At 39.6% G+C, this 20067-nt stretch overlaps 1 protein-coding gene and 1 long non-coding RNA gene across 2 annotated transcripts in view; one reads left to right on the forward strand and one right to left on the reverse strand.

Moving 5' to 3' along the window:
- LOC132694467 (olfactory receptor 10AD1) overlaps window positions 1-20067 on the reverse strand; it is a 92044-nt gene continuing 71977 nt past the window's right edge. The window contains exons 3-4 of the mRNA XM_078449905.2: window positions 5165-5286; window positions 1-3064 (exon numbers count right to left, since the gene is read on the reverse strand). Coding sequence (XP_078306031.1) covers window positions 2101-3064; window positions 5165-5169 — 969 coding nt within the window. The 5' untranslated portion in view covers window positions 5170-5286 and the 3' untranslated portion in view covers window positions 1-2100. The remainder of the gene's footprint in view (window positions 3065-5164; window positions 5287-20067) is intronic.
- The window catches only part of LOC144616917 (uncharacterized), a 26105-nt gene continuing 9084 nt past the window's right edge, over window positions 3047-20067 (forward strand). The window contains exon 1 of the long non-coding RNA XR_013556774.2: window positions 3047-3096. This is a non-coding gene — a long non-coding RNA (uncharacterized LOC144616917). The remainder of the gene's footprint in view (window positions 3097-20067) is intronic.

Consider the following 20067-nt stretch of genomic DNA (forward strand, 5'->3'; position numbering starts at 1 on the left):
GTCAAGCTAGCTAATATACAGTGTATACAGTGTGTTCATGGCTTCTGGAGTAGATTCCCGTGCTTCATCACTTACACGCTACACCCAGTGCTCATCCCAACAAGTGCCTTCCTCAATGCCATCACCCATTCCCTGCCCCATTAAGCCTCAGTTTGTTCTCTGTAGTTGAGTCTCTTATTGTTTGTGGGAGCCATTCCTTTAAAATGCAACCCTCAGGAAGATGGCATTCCTATTTCCTAGTCTCTATGGGAGGGTAGGAGCCCAACATCAATGGGCATCTTGCTCCAAATTGCAAAACTACAACCTGTAAACTTACTTTTCCTTTGAGTAAAACCAGTCACCACACACAGGTAGCCCTACTGCAGCTCTTAAGAACTCTCCAGCCACTTGTTTTAGTAGAGTTGAGTTCAACCTCCTATTGCAATAGTCTTTTATTATTTTTTTATGTTTATTTATTTTTAAGAGAGAGTGAGAGCAGGGGGAAGGGGAGAGAGAGAAGGAGACAGAGGATCTGAAGCAGGCCTCTGCGCTGATAGCAGCGAGCCTGATGCGGGGCCTGAACCCACAAACTGAGATCATGACCCGAGCGGAAGTCAGACGCTCAACTAGCAGCAACCCAGCTTCCCCTCCTATTGCAGTAGTCTTAAATAAAGTCTTTCTTTCCTGTTTAACTTTGCCTGGTGTAATTTCTCTTCGATAATGGAAATTTTTTTGTTCTGTGTTTATTGTTTCTTCTCAATTATAGTGGTGTTTCATTTCTTCCTCCTTGCTGACTAAGAAGTGCTTCTCACATGTCCTCTGATATCTAGAGATTCACCAATTTGGACTCAAAAGATTAGAATTTTGTGGAGTGAAGCTACTGCTTTAAGTCATTGCAGAAGGTAGTGTGATTTGTATAATATGGAAAGGGTAGTACATCTATTTGAGGGAATCCTAACTGAGGTGAATTCATCTTATGGAAGTGGCACCAGAAAATAACAGACCTGTTCCCTTTCCTATTATTAAGAAAGGGGCATGAGAAAGATGCAATTTAAAAAAAAAAAAGAGTGGTTAAGAATATAATGCTCTCTCAAGGGACGCTAAATTTGGTTAAGGAGAAAAGCTAGAAGAAGTGAGAGGGGTTAGGGTTGCAAATGGAAAGACTTCTGCAATGGTAGAGATAGTGTGGAGAGGTGTTACTTAAAGTACAGGGAATGAAATATGTCTATTTAAGGTGGGAAGTAAGGTGCAATGAAATGAAAGATGGTTGGGAAAAAGGAAGGCAGTAGGGAGAGGGGAGTTAATTTGGAGTATATACCAGGGAAGGAAACTAATAGTCTGAGAAGCTTGGAAGAGGTATTGACCACTTGGATCATAAGGGAAATATCAAACAGTCATGTTACTTAAGGAAACTAGAAGATTTAGAAGGGATTTGACAGATTGGTCTATCTCACCTGCATTTCCTCAACAACCCACAAGCATAAACATAAGTTGAATGCAGTGTTATGGTAGCCACTTAAAGCCATCATAAAAGTTCTCCCTTATGGGCTAATGGAAGCTAAGAAGATGGGGTTCAGGCTTATCATCCTTCGTTTTTCTTTTTCTTCTTTTCTCTGACTTTTCTTAATGTCAACACTGCTCCCTAATTCCCTTTTTCTTAACTTCTTCCCCTATTTTTTCTTATGTAGGAGTGGGGTGGATGAGGGTGGATTCAGGATATGAGAGTGGAATGTGAGAAAGAAAAGAACACTACAATGATAAGTTGAAAGAGAAAAGTTTGCTCCTAAATGTGTATGCAAAACTCAGGCTAGGAATAGTATGTAAAAGTACTGTACGAATAAAATTAAATGGAGTTAAGTGCACTTATGCCTTTAAAAGATGTGACAACATAGAAGAAAAACATGAAAGTCTTAAATTATCCTCAGGAAGGCCTAAGAGAAAACAATGCTTGAAGTGAAATCAGACAGATGAGCATTAGACATCAATAGGATCTTCCAGGACTGATGCTAGTAGAAAGAAAGCTATGAATGCTCTTTCCTGGAGGCTCTCAGCATTGGAGAGTTGCCCAATTGTCAAGACTTGGGTGGGCGGGGGGAGACCTCTCTTCCAGGAGTCTTCCCACTAGATAGATTCTGCCTGGGCCAGGCTGGTCCTCCCAAGGGCCCTCACCATGGCCCCCTTCATTTCCTTGTTTCGAAAACTATAGATGATGGGGTTGCACATGGGGGTGATGATGGTGTAGAGAAGGGAGAAAGGCTTGTCTTTGTCAGGGCCGTGTGTGCTGCGAGGATTCATGTAAGAGAACATGGCTGAGGTATAGAAAAAGATGACCACAGTCAGATGGGAGGCACAAGTAGAGAAGGTCTTCCCCCGACCTGAGGAGGAGGTTCTGCCAAGGATGGAGGCCAGGATGCGGGCGTAGGAGATAACAATGAGCACCATGGGGCTGAGCAGCACCACGATGGCATCGGCAAAGATCATTTTCAGGCTAAACTGGGGGTCTCCACAAGAGAGGGCAATCACTATGGGGGCCTCACAGAAGAAGTTTTCTATGTGGTTGTCTCTGCAGAAGGGATTCCGGAATGACATATACTCAAGAAAGATGCCATTGATCAGCCCAAAGAACCAGGCAGTACTCACCAGCCTCACACAGACATGCTGGCTCATGATCTGGGCATAACTGAGTGGGTGGCAGATAGCAACGTAACGGTCATAGGCCATAAAAGCCAAGAGGATGCACTCGGCTACACCCACACAGAAGACCAGGTACATCTGGGTCAAGCAAGAGACAAAGGAGACAGTGTGGTTCTTGACCACCAGGTGGATTAGCATCTGTGGGATGGTGGTGGTGATGAAGCAGACATCCAGGAAGGACAGATGGCCAAGGAAGAAGTACATGGGGCTGTTGAGTCTGGGGTCTGTCCAGGTGATGAAGATGATGAGGCCATTCATGGCCATGGCAAGGCTGTAGAGGGCTAGGAAGAGGGCAAAGAGCAATGCCCGAGTGGAAGAGGAGCTCTGCTCAAAGCCCACGAGGATAAACTCTGTCACTGTGCTCCCATTCCTTAGGTCCACCATCTGCGGCCTGCTTGAGGAGGGAGGACAGGAAAAGCACAGGTGAGATAGTTGTAGGGGAATGCAAGGTACTCACTTGGGCCCCAAAACTCAGCTATAAAGGAATAACGAGCAGCGGTAAACATTTTAGAACTTTAGTAAAATATGTAAGTGGCCATGTTATGGGGCAGTGAAGATATCAAGGTCACTATAGGCTACATACATGGAATTGTAATATCAAAAATTGAGGAAGTGATGGTTATACTTTACTCTGGTTTGGTCAGGCCTCAAGTGAAGTACTGCATCTTATACAGGGCTCCAAATGTTGAAGGATTAGCCACTAACAAAAATGTATTCAAAGGTGCAAAACTCAGTAGGGCTTGGAACCCAGGCTAACTGAGGAATGGTTTAAGAAATTGAAGAATGGGGGGGCGCCTGGGTGGCGCAGTCGGTTAAGCGTCCGACTTCAGCCAGGTCACGATCTCGCGGTCCGTGAGTTCGAGCCCCGCGTCAGGCTCTGGGCTGATGGCTCGGAGACTGGAGCCTGTTTCCGATTCTGTGTCTCCCTCTCTCTCTGCCCCATCCCCGTTCATGCTATGTCTCTCTCTGTCCCAAAAATAAATTTAAAAAAAAAAAAAAAAAAAAGTTGAAAAAAAAAAAAGAAATTGAAGAATGGAGTATTTGAAGGAAGACACTGTGGCTATTAGCTTATAGAAGATCATATTTAGGAAGCACTTGGGAAATGTTTAAAGACATATTTTTCTAGAAGAAAAAAATGCTTAGTCTTAGTGTATATATTTAAAATGATAAATGACTGAAGTTTCAGAGAAAACAATAACATTCTAGCCTTTGGCATTGTCCCTTAGCTGATAATAATTTGGATACCTCTGGAAACAGCCATGATTACCAGTCATCCATCCTCTTTCCAGACTCCTTCTCCTAGTGGTTGCCACTATTGCATCAAACACCCATGCTGTGCATGCTGGAGATGGGGCATACTTGTGAACTCTTTATTGTGTGCTTTCCTCATAGGAGACAGTTTTCCTACTGGGGTTGAAACTTAGGGCTCTGCACCATTGGGTGGAAAGTATGCAACCATCACTGTGAGACAAGGGAAGCTATGAGCAGGGCACAAATTCAGCCTTTTTGGAATGGACCTTCAGAAAATCTTGATCTGTCCCTTGGCTTCTGGGATAAGTCTTGTTCTTTTTCTATCATCAGAGAATGAGAATTCAGAAACTCATGTTCTTTTCTCATTATTGTAAACTTTTGGAAGTCATTATGTTCATATTAAATCTCTCTTGTACTTTTCATCTTGTCTTTGAGTTAGGATATCAGATCCCTTCCACTTTCAGATGCTTATAGTTGGTTAGTATATTCCTTTTTAACCTTAAGTTCTGCCAACTACTCTTCATTTTCTTTTCTCCCACTCCTTTTTCTATACACTCTCACTCTACCCCCTGTGTTAGTCTTTTGCTCTCCCTTTTCCACTTCTACTTCTCACTCTTTCTTCCCCCTCTCCCTTTCTCATATTTGGTGTGGGTGTTTGCCATTTAGCTACCTCTGGGTGGACTCCCTTCTCTTCTCCATATCTTTATTTTTTTCTCCATGTCTTTAAATATCTCAAGTTGCCTATCTTAATTTTAGAAGAGATGTACCCAATTACTGCCACTCCTTTTAGCTTTGTATTCTCGGTAGGTGATTTCCTGATAGGTCAGGCAGTGGGCCATTCCCATCATCTGTACTTTGGAATGCCCCTCTAGAACTTGTACCTAGATATTCTCCTCTTCAGGCCCCAGAAAAGGCAGGGAGGGTCAGAGAGCAATGTTTAATCCAAGATATGGCTTGGAATCACGGACCCAGTGGACATATTGGGGCTGAGGTCAGAATCTGGGCAAGAGAAGTCAGTGAGCTATGCTCCAGACAAGCCTGGGACTTGTCCAAGAAGAAACTGAAGTTCAACCTAAGAAAGCACTAGGATCTATAGGAGTATAAATTCTTATTTGTGGTTCACAGTCCCAGAAAGAATACTCTGTGATACCTGGCATCTAGTGCCCTGTTAACAACCAGGGTTAATGAATCAAGCATTGGTATAAATAAACAGGATAATAATTTGAAAATCATATCCCACCTCATTCTGTTGCTTGGCTGGTGGTGATGTTTGTCATTGAATCACTGCAGCAAATAATAGAGAAAATCTCATTGTATTTGAAGAACTGGTCCAGGGAGGATGGTCTGACCTGATGGGCCACTCTGGAAGAGAAGTTGTGGTAAAGACCTTGTTAGTTCTTTGATATTCACACCATAGGTGATGTTTACTTAAATAATAATATTAAGTTACGTGTGTACTGCACTTCAACTGTCACATATTCCATTTGTTAATAACCCTATTTGCTCCGATTTTTTCATAGTGTATGTTTTGACCTTCTCAGGATTTTTAAAAAAATGTGTATTTATTTATGTTGAGAGAGGAAGAGGGGAAAGAGGCAGAGAGAGAGAGAGAGAGGGAGAATCCTGAGCAGGCTCCTAGCTCAGTGCAGAGCCCAAAACAGGGCTTGATCTCATGAACCTGGGGTCATGACCTGAGCTGAAATCAAGAGTTGGATGCTTAACTAAGCCACCCAGACACCTGCTTCTCAGGATTTTTAATTTTGTCTCAGTGCTAGCTGAATCTTTGCACTTTGACTTGAAAATCACATGCTCTCTTAATTGTTACTTAAAGAAATACCAGCAAGAAAATAAGAAAACATTCATTCTCCTTTAGCTGCTGATAATCTCATATTATTCTAAAACATGTCCTTGAAGTTATTTCTGACCAAAGAATTTTCTGAGACTGGATATAAGAAATTGTTGCTATGTGCTGTAAACCTAACCTTGAACTTCTAAAATATCATTTTTATTGGTGACCTTAATTATGGCCATGGTAATATTTAAACTGATAACTCTCTGTTTTCAGAAAGGCACATATACTTGTGAGATTGCTTTGTTAAACTAGAAGAGGATCATGGGATTTTCTTATGCCAAGTATACAGATATAAGATAAATAACCACCGGTGATGCCTTGAATTTCTTGTTTAAAGAGTCAAGGGTCTGTAATCTCATTTAAATTAATAATAGTTTATAAAATAGTCCACACATGTCACGACATTTGAACCTCTGACTTAGTATTATAGTTTAATGATATAATTTAATCTCATTGAAGACCCTCTGTTAAGTTATGATGGACAATGTAGATGAACATCATTTGGCAGGGAGAAAGGAATAGGGAATACATTATCAACTGTGGGTCTAGAGTGGCTTCAGAATTGATTAACTTACTGCTCTGATTCATTTTAGAATCTATCTGCAAGCAAAATAGAACTGTTCAAAAGTTCTAAGAGCCTCTCAATAGAGCAGTGATTTGTGTTGGAGGAGTAGCCAATATGAAGGTGAAGGTAGGACTGTTTCAATATTTCACACCCTATAGTTAACCATAGACTTAATGGTTACAATGCTAGATACTATCGTGAGTAGGGTAGGGCAGGGATTAACTTCTTCCATATTCCTGATATTTCCTTCCACATGGGTGAAATTGTGATAGCATAACACTCCTGACCTTTCTCTTCTTCATTTACACCATACCATAGGGGGTGGCTTACTGGATTGGTGACTTTAGAAGGAGAAATGGAGCATGTGTTGTCTATCCCTTTCCTCTCACCTTCCCCTTGGGAATGAATGGCCTTCTCCGGGGTAGGCTCTAATCCTGTTTGGGGAGACTCTGTGGTTGTACAGTCTTGCCAATACAGAGGAAATTTTATCTGTCTGACTCTGTGCTTCTGGATTAGGAAGTCCAAATGCTCAAATGTCTGCTTTGTTATTAATAAAAATGATGTTTTAGCTTCCATCTCAGACTTGTCTTATTTCTCAGATGATTCAGACTCAGTTGGGAAGAGCAGTGTTATTTAATGAACCCCTCAAAGTCCCTAATGATTATTGTTAGTAATATAATCACATATATGGAAATAAAATTTAAACCAGGAAATGTGATACAGCCTTGGTTATAACGAAAAGAAACTATGAGTCACGATGATGTCTGGGAAGATCCTGAGAGAGCAGAGTTGTGCTGATACACATATGTTGAATGCTCAAAGTATAGTGCTGGTGAGTTAAGGGAGAGAAGTCTACATTCCATGACCACAGGAGCACAATGAACAAAGTGTGCTATTGTAGACTAGACTGGTGGGAAAATGTCTCATTATAATGCAAGATTTTGATTCATGTCATATTTACTGAAGAGAATCAGGACACTATTGAATACATTCAACAGTTAGCCACAATGCTCCTGTTGCTTTCCTAGCATGCTATGACCACAGGAAAGAAAATATAATACAATACAGCACTGTATTGTTTATTCTGTAGAGTATGTTTGTTTTAAGAATGAGATTAGTTCACTTAAGTTGTAAACAAATTCACCAGCCCTGTTTAAATCATGTAGATTCTCAGAAAGCCTCAGCCTCTGTGAGGCTTGGCTATTCTCTTTCAGGTCTGCTGTAAATAAAATGTGCCTCTAGTAATTTCAAATCTTAAATAGCTTGAAACCTGGTTTATCTTCTGCATACCCTAATCCCTTGCTTTTTGGATTAAATACATAATTTCATGACCAAGCAACAGAAACATTGTGGCTAACTGTTGAATGTATTCAATAGTGTCCTGATTCTCTTCAGTAAATATGACAGGAATCAAAATCTTACATTATAATGAGACATTTTCCCACTACTCTAGTCTACACCTAAAAAGCATTATTTTTCTGAGCAGAAAAATTTTATGATAGATATATTTATCAAGGAGTTCATGGAGCTCTGGGGAATCAGTAGGTATATTTCAGAGTGTCCGTGCATCTCTGAAATGTAGGAAAACGTGTGCACGAGATCATTTTTCTTGGAGAGTTCATAGCTTAATCAACGTGTCAAAGGCAACTGGAAACCACAAAGGGTAAAAAACTTGTCATTTAGAGATTTGAAGTCACTAAGTTCCCATAGACTTCTCTTCTTTAGACTGAAAATCAAAGTATTCTTTCATCTTGCTGAATTGTTTGTTTCCTCAAAAATATCTCTATGGAGTGTGATTGAGACATGGTTGAGCACCCAGCTCTACCACTGGTAGCCTCTTGAGATCATAGTTATTCCCAAGAGGTCTCAAAGAAGTCGTCCAGGAAAACAGTTTATTACTAGCTTGGGCTTTGGCTCCCAATCCTTATGTTAGAGGGCTCCTAGCTCTCATGTTTGAGGAGGACCACATGGTAAGCTTTCTTTGCCTGGGCCACTTAGTGTCCTAAGGCCTACAGTGCTAAAAGTAGTGAGAAGTCTCCTGGTTTCTATCCTCCAGACCTATATTCCCATCTTACTATCATAATTAAAAGAAGAATAAACAGGCCTAAGAACAGGGTTGGGATGGGGAGGAGGGTACAATAAGATGAGTAATTAAATAGCATATTTATGATATAAGTTCAGAAAATGAAATTCTAAATCACCATGGAGCCAGTATTTCTGGCCATATGAACAACCAGGTCTTATCTAGAGACAGTATCAATGTTTGTTTTTTTGTTATTGTTGTTGTTTTGTTTGTTTGTATTTGGAGAAGTAGGAGGAGGTAGCAGAATTAAAAAAAAAAAGGAGCTTCAATGCCCTTGAGGAAGTTCATCCTGGGAAAAACCTCTATGATGACCAGTGGTTTTCCATTTCCTTCAAGGTTAGGACAAGCAGAAATGGTAGCTAGATGAACTTTCTGTCCCACAAGGGCTTTTAAACAATGATATTACTGGTTAAGGGGTATAGTTTCTTGCTCTGTAGGTTTTTTGAGAATATTTCACTGAAAGTTCTAGTATGTCAGGTCTGTTTTAGACTGGTCCAGTACCAAGGCAAAGGACAGACACCAGCCTACATAATTATCAGTGCCCCCAGGAGGATCCATGATTCCTCCTCCTATCCTTCCTCCTCAGTTAATTGTATTATTTGAACTCTAAGTAACCTAAATCAGAAACCACAAAAGTCACCTTTCACTCTTGTCTTTCTAACCTCCATATTATATTAAGTGCCAATATTCTTTATCTTCTCCTACTCTCCTACAGACACCCTAAAGTCCAGCTACAGCTCACATCCCCCACAATACCATAGGCCTCCAAGTCTCTGTGTATGCGATTCCCTCTTTCTGGAATTCATTCTTCAGACATTTTCTCTATTTGGCAAAATCTTGCTTTTATAAGACCAACATCAAGTCCTGCATCCATAGTGAAGACTTCAATTACTCTTGCCCAGGTCGGCCCATCTGAAGTGGCACTCACTCCTACATCTGCTAGGGGAAACACTCATCACATGCTACAACATCTTCCATCTATTACAAGCTCCTTAATCATAGGGATTTTACATCTTTATCTCCTGGAAACTGCCTAGCACATAGCTATATTTGCTGAAAAATAGAATAAATGAACATCTGAGTTCCAACTTTCTGCATTATTTAATGTTGCCAGTGGCATCAACTTTATTTTTTTTAATTTTTTTAAAATTATTTTTTTAACATTCATTTATTTTTTGAGAGAGAGGGAGCTGTCAGCACAGAACCCGATGCAGGGTTCGAACCCACAAGCCACGAGATCATGACCTGAGCCGAAGTTGGACTGAGCCACCAGACGCCCCCGGTGGCATCAACTTGGGAAATAAATTCCTTTAAATCCATTTTTTAAGTCTGTAAAATACATAATTGTATGGTTGTTCTGAAGATTAAGAGGAGATTTATTAATTCAATCAAAAATGTGTGTGTATGTATATATATGTAAATCCCATAGAACAGTATTTGCAGTAGGGAAAGTGCTCCACAAAACTAATGTTTCCTTTTCTAGGTCACTGGATAACTAAAAAATATTGAGACATTTACATTTTTAAATGTCAGTAATCCTCAAAATGCCTTGAAGCCTCTTAAAAACTGAATCCACAAATTAAAAATGTATTTCTTTTTCTTTTTTTTTTTTTAATTTTTTAACGTTTATTTATTTTTGGGAGACTGAGAGACAGAATGAGGGAGGGGCAGAGAGAGAGGGAGACACAGCATCTGAAGCAGGCTCCAAGCTCTGAGCCGGTCAGCACAGAGCCCGACGCGAGGCTCAAACCCACGAAGTGTGGGATCATGACCTGGGCCGAAGTCAGACGCTCAACCGACGGAGCCACCCAGGCGCCCCTAAAAATGTATTTCTAAGCATTATGTTCTGGCAAAGCATGCAGTACAGTTGGGGGTAGAGATATTTTTACAAATGAACTATAATATGATATGGTTAAGAGCTCTAATAGGGCTTTAATAAAATATTGCAGAATCTCAGGGCACCCGGGTGGCTCAGTTGGTTAAGCATCCAACTTTGGGTCAGGTCATGATCTCATGGTTTGTTGGTTTGACCCCATGTCAGGCCCTGTGCTGACAGCTCAGAGCCTGGAGCTTGCTTGGGATTCTGTGTCTCCCTGTCTCTCTGCCCCTCCCCTACTTGCACTCTGTCTCTGTCTCTCCCTCTCAAAAATAACATTTAAAAAAAATTTAAAAAATACTGCAGGATCTCAACAGTAGTAAAATAATGAAATGCTCAGGGGAAAGTGTATAATAAGAAAAGTGTAATAAGAAAAGGCTCAGGAAAAAATATCTGCTAATAATGGACAGATTCAGAGGCTGTTCTTGGAAAAGGGCATTTTTATAAAAGAAAAAATGGCCAATCTAGGTGGGAACATGGATTAAGTCCAGGAAATCTTCAGTTTAGATATAAATTGAAATTATACATAAACTTTGAGGAAGACTCTAAGAGGCAAAAAGTGGCCCTAAAAAAGATGTTCTTTTAGTAAATTGAATTATTTAGTAGATATGTGATTATTGTGATATAAAGGATAGATTCAGTGATGAAAACCAGTTTCTCCTCAATATTTATTAAGGAAAATAGAAATTCCTGTACCCAGTTTGACAATGAATGGGTAGATTGGAGGCATCAAATTCCATAATGGCTGATACTCAATAATTTTGAAATTAAATATATAAAATAAAACATTTAACTAATTGGGGCTTATTCGAGAATTGAGTGGAGATTTTCACTGCTTCTCAAGGCTGAGAACTGAGAGACAGGCTGAAAAACTCTCATAATTAAATAAGACTAGATAAACAGGCAGCCTTCAGGAAGAAGGTAAAGGCATCCACTCTCCTGATTCCAGCCCAGAGAAGGTACAGTTCACCCTAAAGTGAATAATCAATTTCTCTTTGTTAACTAAGAATGAGATTTTAAAAAACAAAAGAAGGACCATTGATCATTTAAAAATACAGGCATGATGAAAAACCTCTAGAAAGCTATAAGGGTCCTTGAATTAACTCTGCTAAAAGAGAAGGGCAACCAGGATCTACAGAGCTCCTTGTTAGTGAGAGTGGGGTCATCCATAACCCGAGATCAGGAAAAATGTACAAGTTGCAGACCTATCTGTGAAGGAAGAGAACCAAGTATTTTGTATCTAGCTGGATTGTATCTCACATCAGAATTATTAGAAAGACAGGGGTGCCTGGGTGGCTCAGTTGGTGAAGTGTCTGACTCTTGATTTCAGATTAGGTCATGATCCAAGGGTTGTGGTTGTGGGATTGGGCCCCATGTCAGGCTCTGAGCTGAGTGTGGAGCCTGCTTAAGATTCATTCTTTCTTTCTCTCTCTCTCTCTCTCTCTCTCTCTCTCTCTCTCTTTCTCTGTCTCTCTCTCTCCCTCTGCCCCTCTCCCTTGCTTTCTAAAATAAAATAAAATAAAATATAAGATAAGATAAAATTTTAGAAAGATAGTAACCTACAGTGAGACTCTTCACCAGGAGCCAAAAAAAGTGAAACTAGAAAGACCTTGTAAGACAAAAGCTGTCACCCATCAGGCCTTATTCTGAGACCTATTGCAGTAGCCCCATCATTAGAAAGACAGTCCAGACCTTTACCAAATCCTTACATTGTCAGAAAAAAATAATTGTTTTTCCTTCTGATTTTATGCATTATTCAGAATGCCCTGTAATTGTGGTATTTTTAAAGATTTAAAAAAGCTTTGGACCCTCATGAGTTTTGCTAACACATCCACATGAACTTTGAGGAATTTAAGAAGAAAATTGGAAGACAACAGGTTGTGCCATGTGGTACCTAACAAAGTTTTATAGACAAAAGCATATGGAACCATGGTTGAAAAGATATTTGGAGGACAGATGTAAATGATTTTTAAGGAAAGACGACCCATCTCAATGTCTTACTAAATCACTTCAGAAGTGTTTCTATAGATCTACCATTTCCCCTCTTTTCTATTTTAAGCTCATTTCCATCTCCATTTTCCTAAGCGAGATGGACACGGAGTAGTCTCTTTGCTCCTCCGTGTGCATTTTCAATAATTGGCTTGCAAGAAAGATTTATCCAATTGAGTGAAATTGTAGAAATGTTCTAAAATCTCTCATTGTGTCTCTCTTAGTCTTCTGCATTCTTTTTGCTTCAGCTACCTCTTTGCTCCTGGATTCACTTCAATCTCTCCATATCTCTCTGAAACTGAGGCCCCCGAAGTACCTGCAGTCCCCTGATGATGACCTGGCCAGGGCCAAATATTATAAATGTGCCAATGCTGGGCATGCCAGATGCCTATTATGGGCTAGATTCCTGTGATGTCCAAAAGGTAAATGTAGGTCACACACTTTCACAGAAGACCTTATTGATCTGCACTAGTGGGAGATACCATAAATAATGGAAATACCAAAAATAACGTCAGTTTCATCATAGCTCAAGTTCTAACTCCGTATTTTGCTTCCCTCCTTCTCGTAAGACATGATCATCCATTGTGCTTATCCATTCTCTATCTGAACCCTAATGTGAACTTCCTATTCCATTAGAAGCTATAATGAAACCAGACTAGACTTGTTGCTCCTCTCCCTTGTCAGTCACTTTCAGTACGGAACGTTAAAGAGTAAAACAACCAAAAAAGCAAAGGGAAAAAGAAAATGATATGCAAAGGTATTCATAATGATATTCCTCTGAATGTTGATGGCCTGTGTATATGTCCAAAGAGGGATGAGTAAGAAATTGAAGAGGAGAACTTAGTAATCAAGAATTACTCAACATCAGCAGATTGGATAACTTCAGCTGTTCTGTGGCATTAGTTAATCTGAGCTATTTTACTATTTAAAATGCCTGAAAAAAACTGGAGTGACTCTAAATGGCTTAGAGAAGAAAGAGAGAAAAAATTAGAGGTAATGAGAGATGGGGAGGGGGGATGTGTATCAATAGAATAGAAGAATATAAAGCTGAAGCACAGAAAGATTCCTGGACTGAGAAATGGATGATTTTAAAAGGTGAATAGTTATATATTTAGAGATTCAAAAACTACATCTAGAACCTGATCTTATCACTTTATAGGGAAGCAAAGAGGCTAATGGGGTTAAGTACAGGGACTTTGGAGGCAAGCATACCTGAAATTCAGCCTTGGCATCGTCACTTACTATAATGTGGAGTTGGCTAGCTGAGTCACAAGTTTTTTCTCCTATAAAATAAGGATTAACTAAAATAATGTACAGTTAATGGGTGGCACAGATTAGATAATAAATAAAAATTAGTTGTGATCTCTGTTTCCTCTTCATCTCCTTGTGGTTTCACTTCACATGTGGAAGGAATATTGTAAAGATCTGTCCAGTTTCCCACTTGCAGAAACTCAGAGAAAGGGAAGGATCTCATCCATCCTAATGGTTCCTACTTCTCCCTGTCAGGAGGGTCTTTCCATCTAACTAAGTTTTTTTCCCCCTAATATATTTTAGTCCCATTTTCTCTTAATCTTCTCCCAGAAACATTGCAAAAAATATCAACCCCAAGCTCTGTATCACAATCTCTAGGAAAGGATCATCATTGAGTCACTTCTCAGCCTCTCTTTCTCCAGGGAACAATAAAGAAAAGTGCCAGATAAACAGAAAACACTGACATGCACAAGCATAAAGAGGAAGACTGAAAAAGGAAAGGAGAAAAAGTAATCCTCTGGGAGGATACTAGGATATCCTAGGATATCTCTGGTATAGCAGAGAGATCTTACCCACACCAAACAAAAAAGGAGGAAAAATGTTAAAGCCAAAGAAAGAATTAGAGAGACTGAAATAGAGAAGAGTGAAATAGGAAAGAATGTGCACATGTGACAAGATGGTATATGTGTGGAAAAGTGATGAATAGGTGGACCTTTAGGGGAGGGATAAAGAAGCACATCAAGAGACAGAGAACTAAGAACCCAAATCTCAGCACAGGGAGAGAGAGAGAGAGAGAGAGAGAGAGAGAGAGAGAGAGAGAAGCCAAAGCCAAAGCCAAAGCCAAAGCCAAAGCCAAATGTGGAAAAAGAGACTGAGAGACTGACCAGGCAAGCTAGTCATGGCTCCCTGGTCATGTGGAATCAAAACTAAATAGCCAGGTACTTGGATTCTGCTTCCTTAAGTTCTAGGAGTACAAGATTGACCTTCTGGATTGTCTTTCTCTCTGCAGCAATTAGAGACTGGTCTTTGCAAACCAGACTGGCCCCACCAGAAACATCCAAGCCATAAGCCCCTCAGTCAAAGCCATGAGGGCTGGTGGGCAGACTCTGAGAGCCTGGTGGGGACTCAGAGGGAGATCCCAAGAAAAGAGTAGCTGGAGAGAATTAGAAAAGTGGAGACAGAGCTAGGCATCTAGAAAGCGAGAAATAGACAAGGTGGAGGTTAATGGAGTGGCCTCTCCTTCATGGCCACTGTGTGAAGAGCCTGGTGTGATCTGAACACAGGTGGTCACTGAGGGAGTCAGGGGGTATTCATCTCTGATAGATGCCAACCAAGTCAGGCTCAACTTTCATTGCGGAAGTGAGTACATTTACTGACCTTCTCCACGGGCTTTGGTACATGAGGGTGATGACATTGGCTCTGCTGATCTCAGCCCCAGAAGAGGGATCCACAGGCATAGAGTGAGGGTACCGCGAATTTTGCTGCAAACCAGCTGCTTGTTTATAGGACAGGGAGTATGACATCCTTCTGTGAATGCACATGTGCAAGGTGTGCATGCATGCACATATGCACATAGATGTGAGCTTCTAACTGGTTACTGCTGGGAGCCAACTGTAATAAGGCCAACTATCTCTTCCTGAAGTGTTACCATTCTAACTGGATCCCCAGGGATAGTCTCAAACCAGTCCCATCCAAGACTCCCTCGTGAGGCTATGTCCATGGCAGGTGGCCTGGAAAGTCTAGACTAGTCTCAGGTTTTCCCAGGGAAGTTCTGGTCCATTTACCAGGTAACTTGATAGATAAGGGGCCTAGCAAATATCATTATCCCTGTGTTTTCAGCTTTAAATCTGGGAGCCCTCTAACTCTTATCTACCAATTTTACTTTGCATTAATTTTCTAGTTAGGGTTTCTGATGACTTGTGCCCCCAATTAAATATTCACTTTCATACGATTACACTACATTCAACACAACAACAAACACTGGCTGAGTACCCACTCTGCTCCAGTTACCTTGTTAAATGCTGCCAATAGGGTGCTAAACAAACAGCCACAAGCTCTCCTTGATAACATGCCTCCCTTCTAACTGCCATCCTCTACCTCTTCATTATCACACTTCCATTCTTCAAATCTGGAATGACCTTCTTTTTAGCTTTTTTTTTTTTTATTTTAGAGAGAGAGAGAGAGAGAGTGCACGCACACAAATTGGGGAGAGGGGCAGAGGGAGAGATAGAGAGTCTTAAGCAGGCTTCATGCTCAGTATGGAGCCCAACACAGGGCTTGATCCCATGACCCTGGAATCATGACTTGAGCCGAAATCAAGGGTTGGACGCTCAACCAACTGAGTCACCCAGGCGCCCCTGGAATAACTTCTTCCCCCTGATCTACCCACTGTTCTTCCCAAACCCTGCCTGCCTAGTACTGAATTAGATTCAGCATAACTCAAAGAACTTCAGTCATCCTCATATCCCCTCAATCCTCTAATGCTCTTCTTTCTACCCCTGGAGAGCCTGGAGTCCTATAAAGTTAAAGTTTATGATGCTTGCGTCCTGACTCATTCTAAATGTGTGGGATGGTCTCCACTCACCACCAACCAAGTGGTCTCCAAGTCTAGGTCTTACAAGATCTAATATAATTGGGGCATTTGGGAAACATAATTCAGTTTGAAGGAAGACACGATTTTCAAGCATAAGTCACAAAAGCTAAGCTTCAGGATATTGACCTTTGCAGTACAAGATGTCTGACATTGTTCAGACACCAATTCAAAAACTCCTAAAAAAAAAAAAGCCAACTTGTCAAGTTCTTTATAGCTATTTCTTTAAAAAAATGTTTTTAACGTTTATTTATTATTGAAAGGCAGAGAGAGAGGGTGAGCAGGGGAGGGGCAGAGAGAGAGGGAGACACAGAATCTGAATCAGGCTCCAGGCTCTGAGCTGTCAGCACAGAGCCTGACGTGGGGCTTGAACCCACAAACCGCGAGATCATGACCTGAGCTGAAGGCGGACGCTTAACCGACTGAGCCACCCAGGCGCCCCTATAGCTATTTCTATACCATTAATTGATACTGTAAGAAGGAACCTTATTGGTGTCCTCACTTCCCTATAACTTCTGGTTCACATTTTAAAGACAGAATTCCAACCCAAACATGATATGCAATTCAAATTTGGGTGAAAAAATAATTGTAGTTGACCCTGGAACAACATAGGGGTTAGGGGCACCACCCCATGTGTGGTCAAAAATCTGTATAAAACTTTAATTCCTCCAAAAACTTAACAACTAATAGCCTACTATTGACTGGAAGCCTTATGAATAACATCTACAATTGATTAAGACACATTTTGTATGTTATATGTATTATATGTTGTATTCACACAATAAAGTAAGCTAAAGAAAATGTAAAAATGAAAATCGTTTTAGGAAGAGGAAATACACTTACAGTAATGTACCATAAAAAAATCCATGTGTAAGTGGACTTGCACAGTTCGGGCCCCTGGTGTTCAAGGGTCACTTGTAAATCAAAAAAAGAGATGTCCAAAAGTGGTATAATTTCAAGAGCCATTAGGGCAAAGAGTTGTTAACTCTATTGATGCTATGTGAGGTAAGTCTGTATATATTTCCATTTATTTAGATTTTCTCTAATGACATTCCATAAATTTATATGCATCTTTCCATGATGGATTACCCTTTTTCATTAGAGTTATTCCTATATATTTTATATTTTGGATAGTATTTAAAATCATATCTTAAAATTTTAATTTTCTAATTTGTTGGTATATAGAAATGCAATTCAGTTTTTGTACATTGATTTTGTATCCAGTAACCATGTTAAATTATATCAATTTTAATATATTATTTATGCATTCTTTTAGTTTTTCTGTGAAGACAATCATATATCATTGTAAATGAAGGCAATTTTGCCTTTTCATTTCTAGTTCTTATATCAATTACCTATTTCCCTTATTTTATTGTACTTTCTAGGATCTTCAATATAATCTTGAATAAAAGTAGGGATAATGGTTACCTAGCCCTCTTTATGATCTGAAGGTAATTTTAATGTTTCACTGTTAGAGGAGAATGTTTGCTGTTCAGTTTGGTGTATAATCACTTTAATAGCTTAAGGAAGTTCATTTCTATTCCTGGTCTGCTGAGAAGTATTGTTTTTTAAGTTATAAACAGGTATAAATGCAAAGTAGATGCATTTCCTGCATCTATTGAGATAATCATGAGGTATTCACTTGTCTGTTAACGTAGTGATTTACATAATTCATTTTCTGATGTGAAATCAACTCTGAATTACTGGAATAAACCCAATTTTGTTCATTATATAAGGTATTATATTTTTAATACATTGTAGGAGACAGTTTTATTTGAGAATTTTGCCAACTATGTTTGAGAGTGAGATTAGCTTATTTTGTCTTCATCAAGTTTTGGTATCAAAGTTATCATTTAAAAAGTTGAGGTGCACGCCAGTCAGAGTGGCTAAAATGAAAACTCAGGAGACTATAGATGCTGGCGAGGATGTGGAGAAACGGGAACCCTCTTGCACTGTTGGTGGGAATGCAAACTGGTGCAGCCACTCTGGAAAACAGTGTGGAGGTTCCTCAAAAAATTAAAAATAGACCTACCCTATGACCCAGCAGTAGCACTGCTAGGAATTTACCCAAGGGATACAGGAGTACTGATGCATAGGGGCACTTGTACCCCCATGTTTATAGCAGCACTTTCAACAAGACCCAAATTATGGAAAGAGCCTAAATGTCCATCAACTGATGAATGGATAAAGAAATTGTGGTTTATATACACAATGGAATAGTACGTGGCAATGAGAAAGAATACTATGTAGCAACATGGATGGAAATGGAGAGTGTTACGCTAAGTGAAATAAGTCATACAGAGAAAGACAGATACCATATGTTTTCACTCTTATGTGGATCCTGAGAAACTTAACAGAAGACCATGGGGGAGGGGAAGGAAAAAAAAAAAGGTTAGAGAGGGAGGGAGCCAAAACATAAGAGACTCTTAAAAACTGAGAACAAACTGAGGGTTGATGGGGGGTGGGAGGGAGGGGAGGGTGGGTGATGGGTATTGAGGAGGGCACCTGTTGGGATGAGCACTGGGTGTTGTATGGAAACCAGTTTGACAATAAATTTCATATTAAAAAAAATAAAAAGTTGAGGTGTTTTCCTCTTTTTCCAGTTATATAAAATTAGATTAACTTTCCTTGATTGATAGTATTTGCTTTAAAATCCTATGTCTGGTTCTTTATTTATAGAAATATTATAGAAATACATTTTTTAATTTTAAATTCCAGGGTAGTTAACATACAGTTTTATATTAGTTTCAGTTGTACCATATACTGATGGTACCGTATAGTACCATATAGTGATACATCACCCAGTGCTTATTATGAGAAGTGCACTCCTTAATCCCCATTGCCTATTTTACCCATCCCTCCCCACCTCCCCTCTGGTAACCATTAGTTTGTTCTCTATAGCGAAGAGTCTGTTTCTTGATCTGCCTCTCCTTTTTTTTTTTTTAAATCTTTGCTCATTTTTTGTTTCTTAAATTCCACCTATGGGTGAAATCATATGGTATTTGTCTTTCTCTGACTGACTCACTTATTTCACTTAGCATTAACCTCTCTAGCTCCATCCATATTGTTGCAAGTGGCAAGGTTTCATTCTTTTATGGCAGAATAATATTCTATTGTGTATATATCACATCTTCTTTATCCATTCATCTATTGATGGACACTTGGGATGCTCCCATAATTTGGCTATTGTAAATAATGCTACTATAAACATGTATTATCCCTACATCTATCCTCCCTACAATGCACTATCCCTATGAATTAGTGTTTTTGTACTTTTTTGAGTAAATACCCAGTAGTGAGATTACTGGATTGTAGGGTAGTTCTCTTTTTTAGCGTTTTGGGGAAACTCCAAACTGTTTTCCAGAATGGCTGCAGTTTGCATTCCCACCAACAGTGCAAGAGAGTTTCTTTTTCTCCACATCCTTGCCAATACCTGCAGTTTCTTGTGTTTTTTATGTTACCCATTCTGACAGGTGTGGGGTGGTATCTCATTGTAGCTTTGATTTGCATTTCCCTGATGATGAGTGATGTTGAACATCTTTTCATGTGTCTGTTGCCCATCTGGATGTCTTCCTTAGAAAAAATGTTTATTCATGTGTTCTGTCCATTTTTAATTGGATTATTCATTTTGGGGTTGTTGAGTTTTATAAGTTCTTTGTATATTTTGTTACTAACCCTTTACTGGTTATGTCATTTGCATATATCTGCTTCCATTCTGTAGGGTGCCTTTTAGTTTTGTCAATTGTTTCCTTCGCTGTGCAGAAGCTTTTTATTTTGATGTAATCCAAATAGTTTATTTTTGCTTTTATTTCCCTTGCCTCAGAAAACATATCTGGAAAAATGTTTTTATAGCTGATGTCAGAGAAATGACTGTCTGTGCTCTCTTCATAATTTTTATGGTTTCAGGTCTCACATTTAGATCTTTAATCCATTTTGA

This window comes from Panthera onca, chromosome B4 (assembly GCF_046562875.1).
Source record: "Panthera onca isolate mPanOnc1 chromosome B4, mPanOnc1 haplotype 2, whole genome shotgun sequence".
NCBI lineage: Eukaryota > Metazoa > Chordata > Mammalia > Carnivora > Felidae > Panthera > Panthera onca.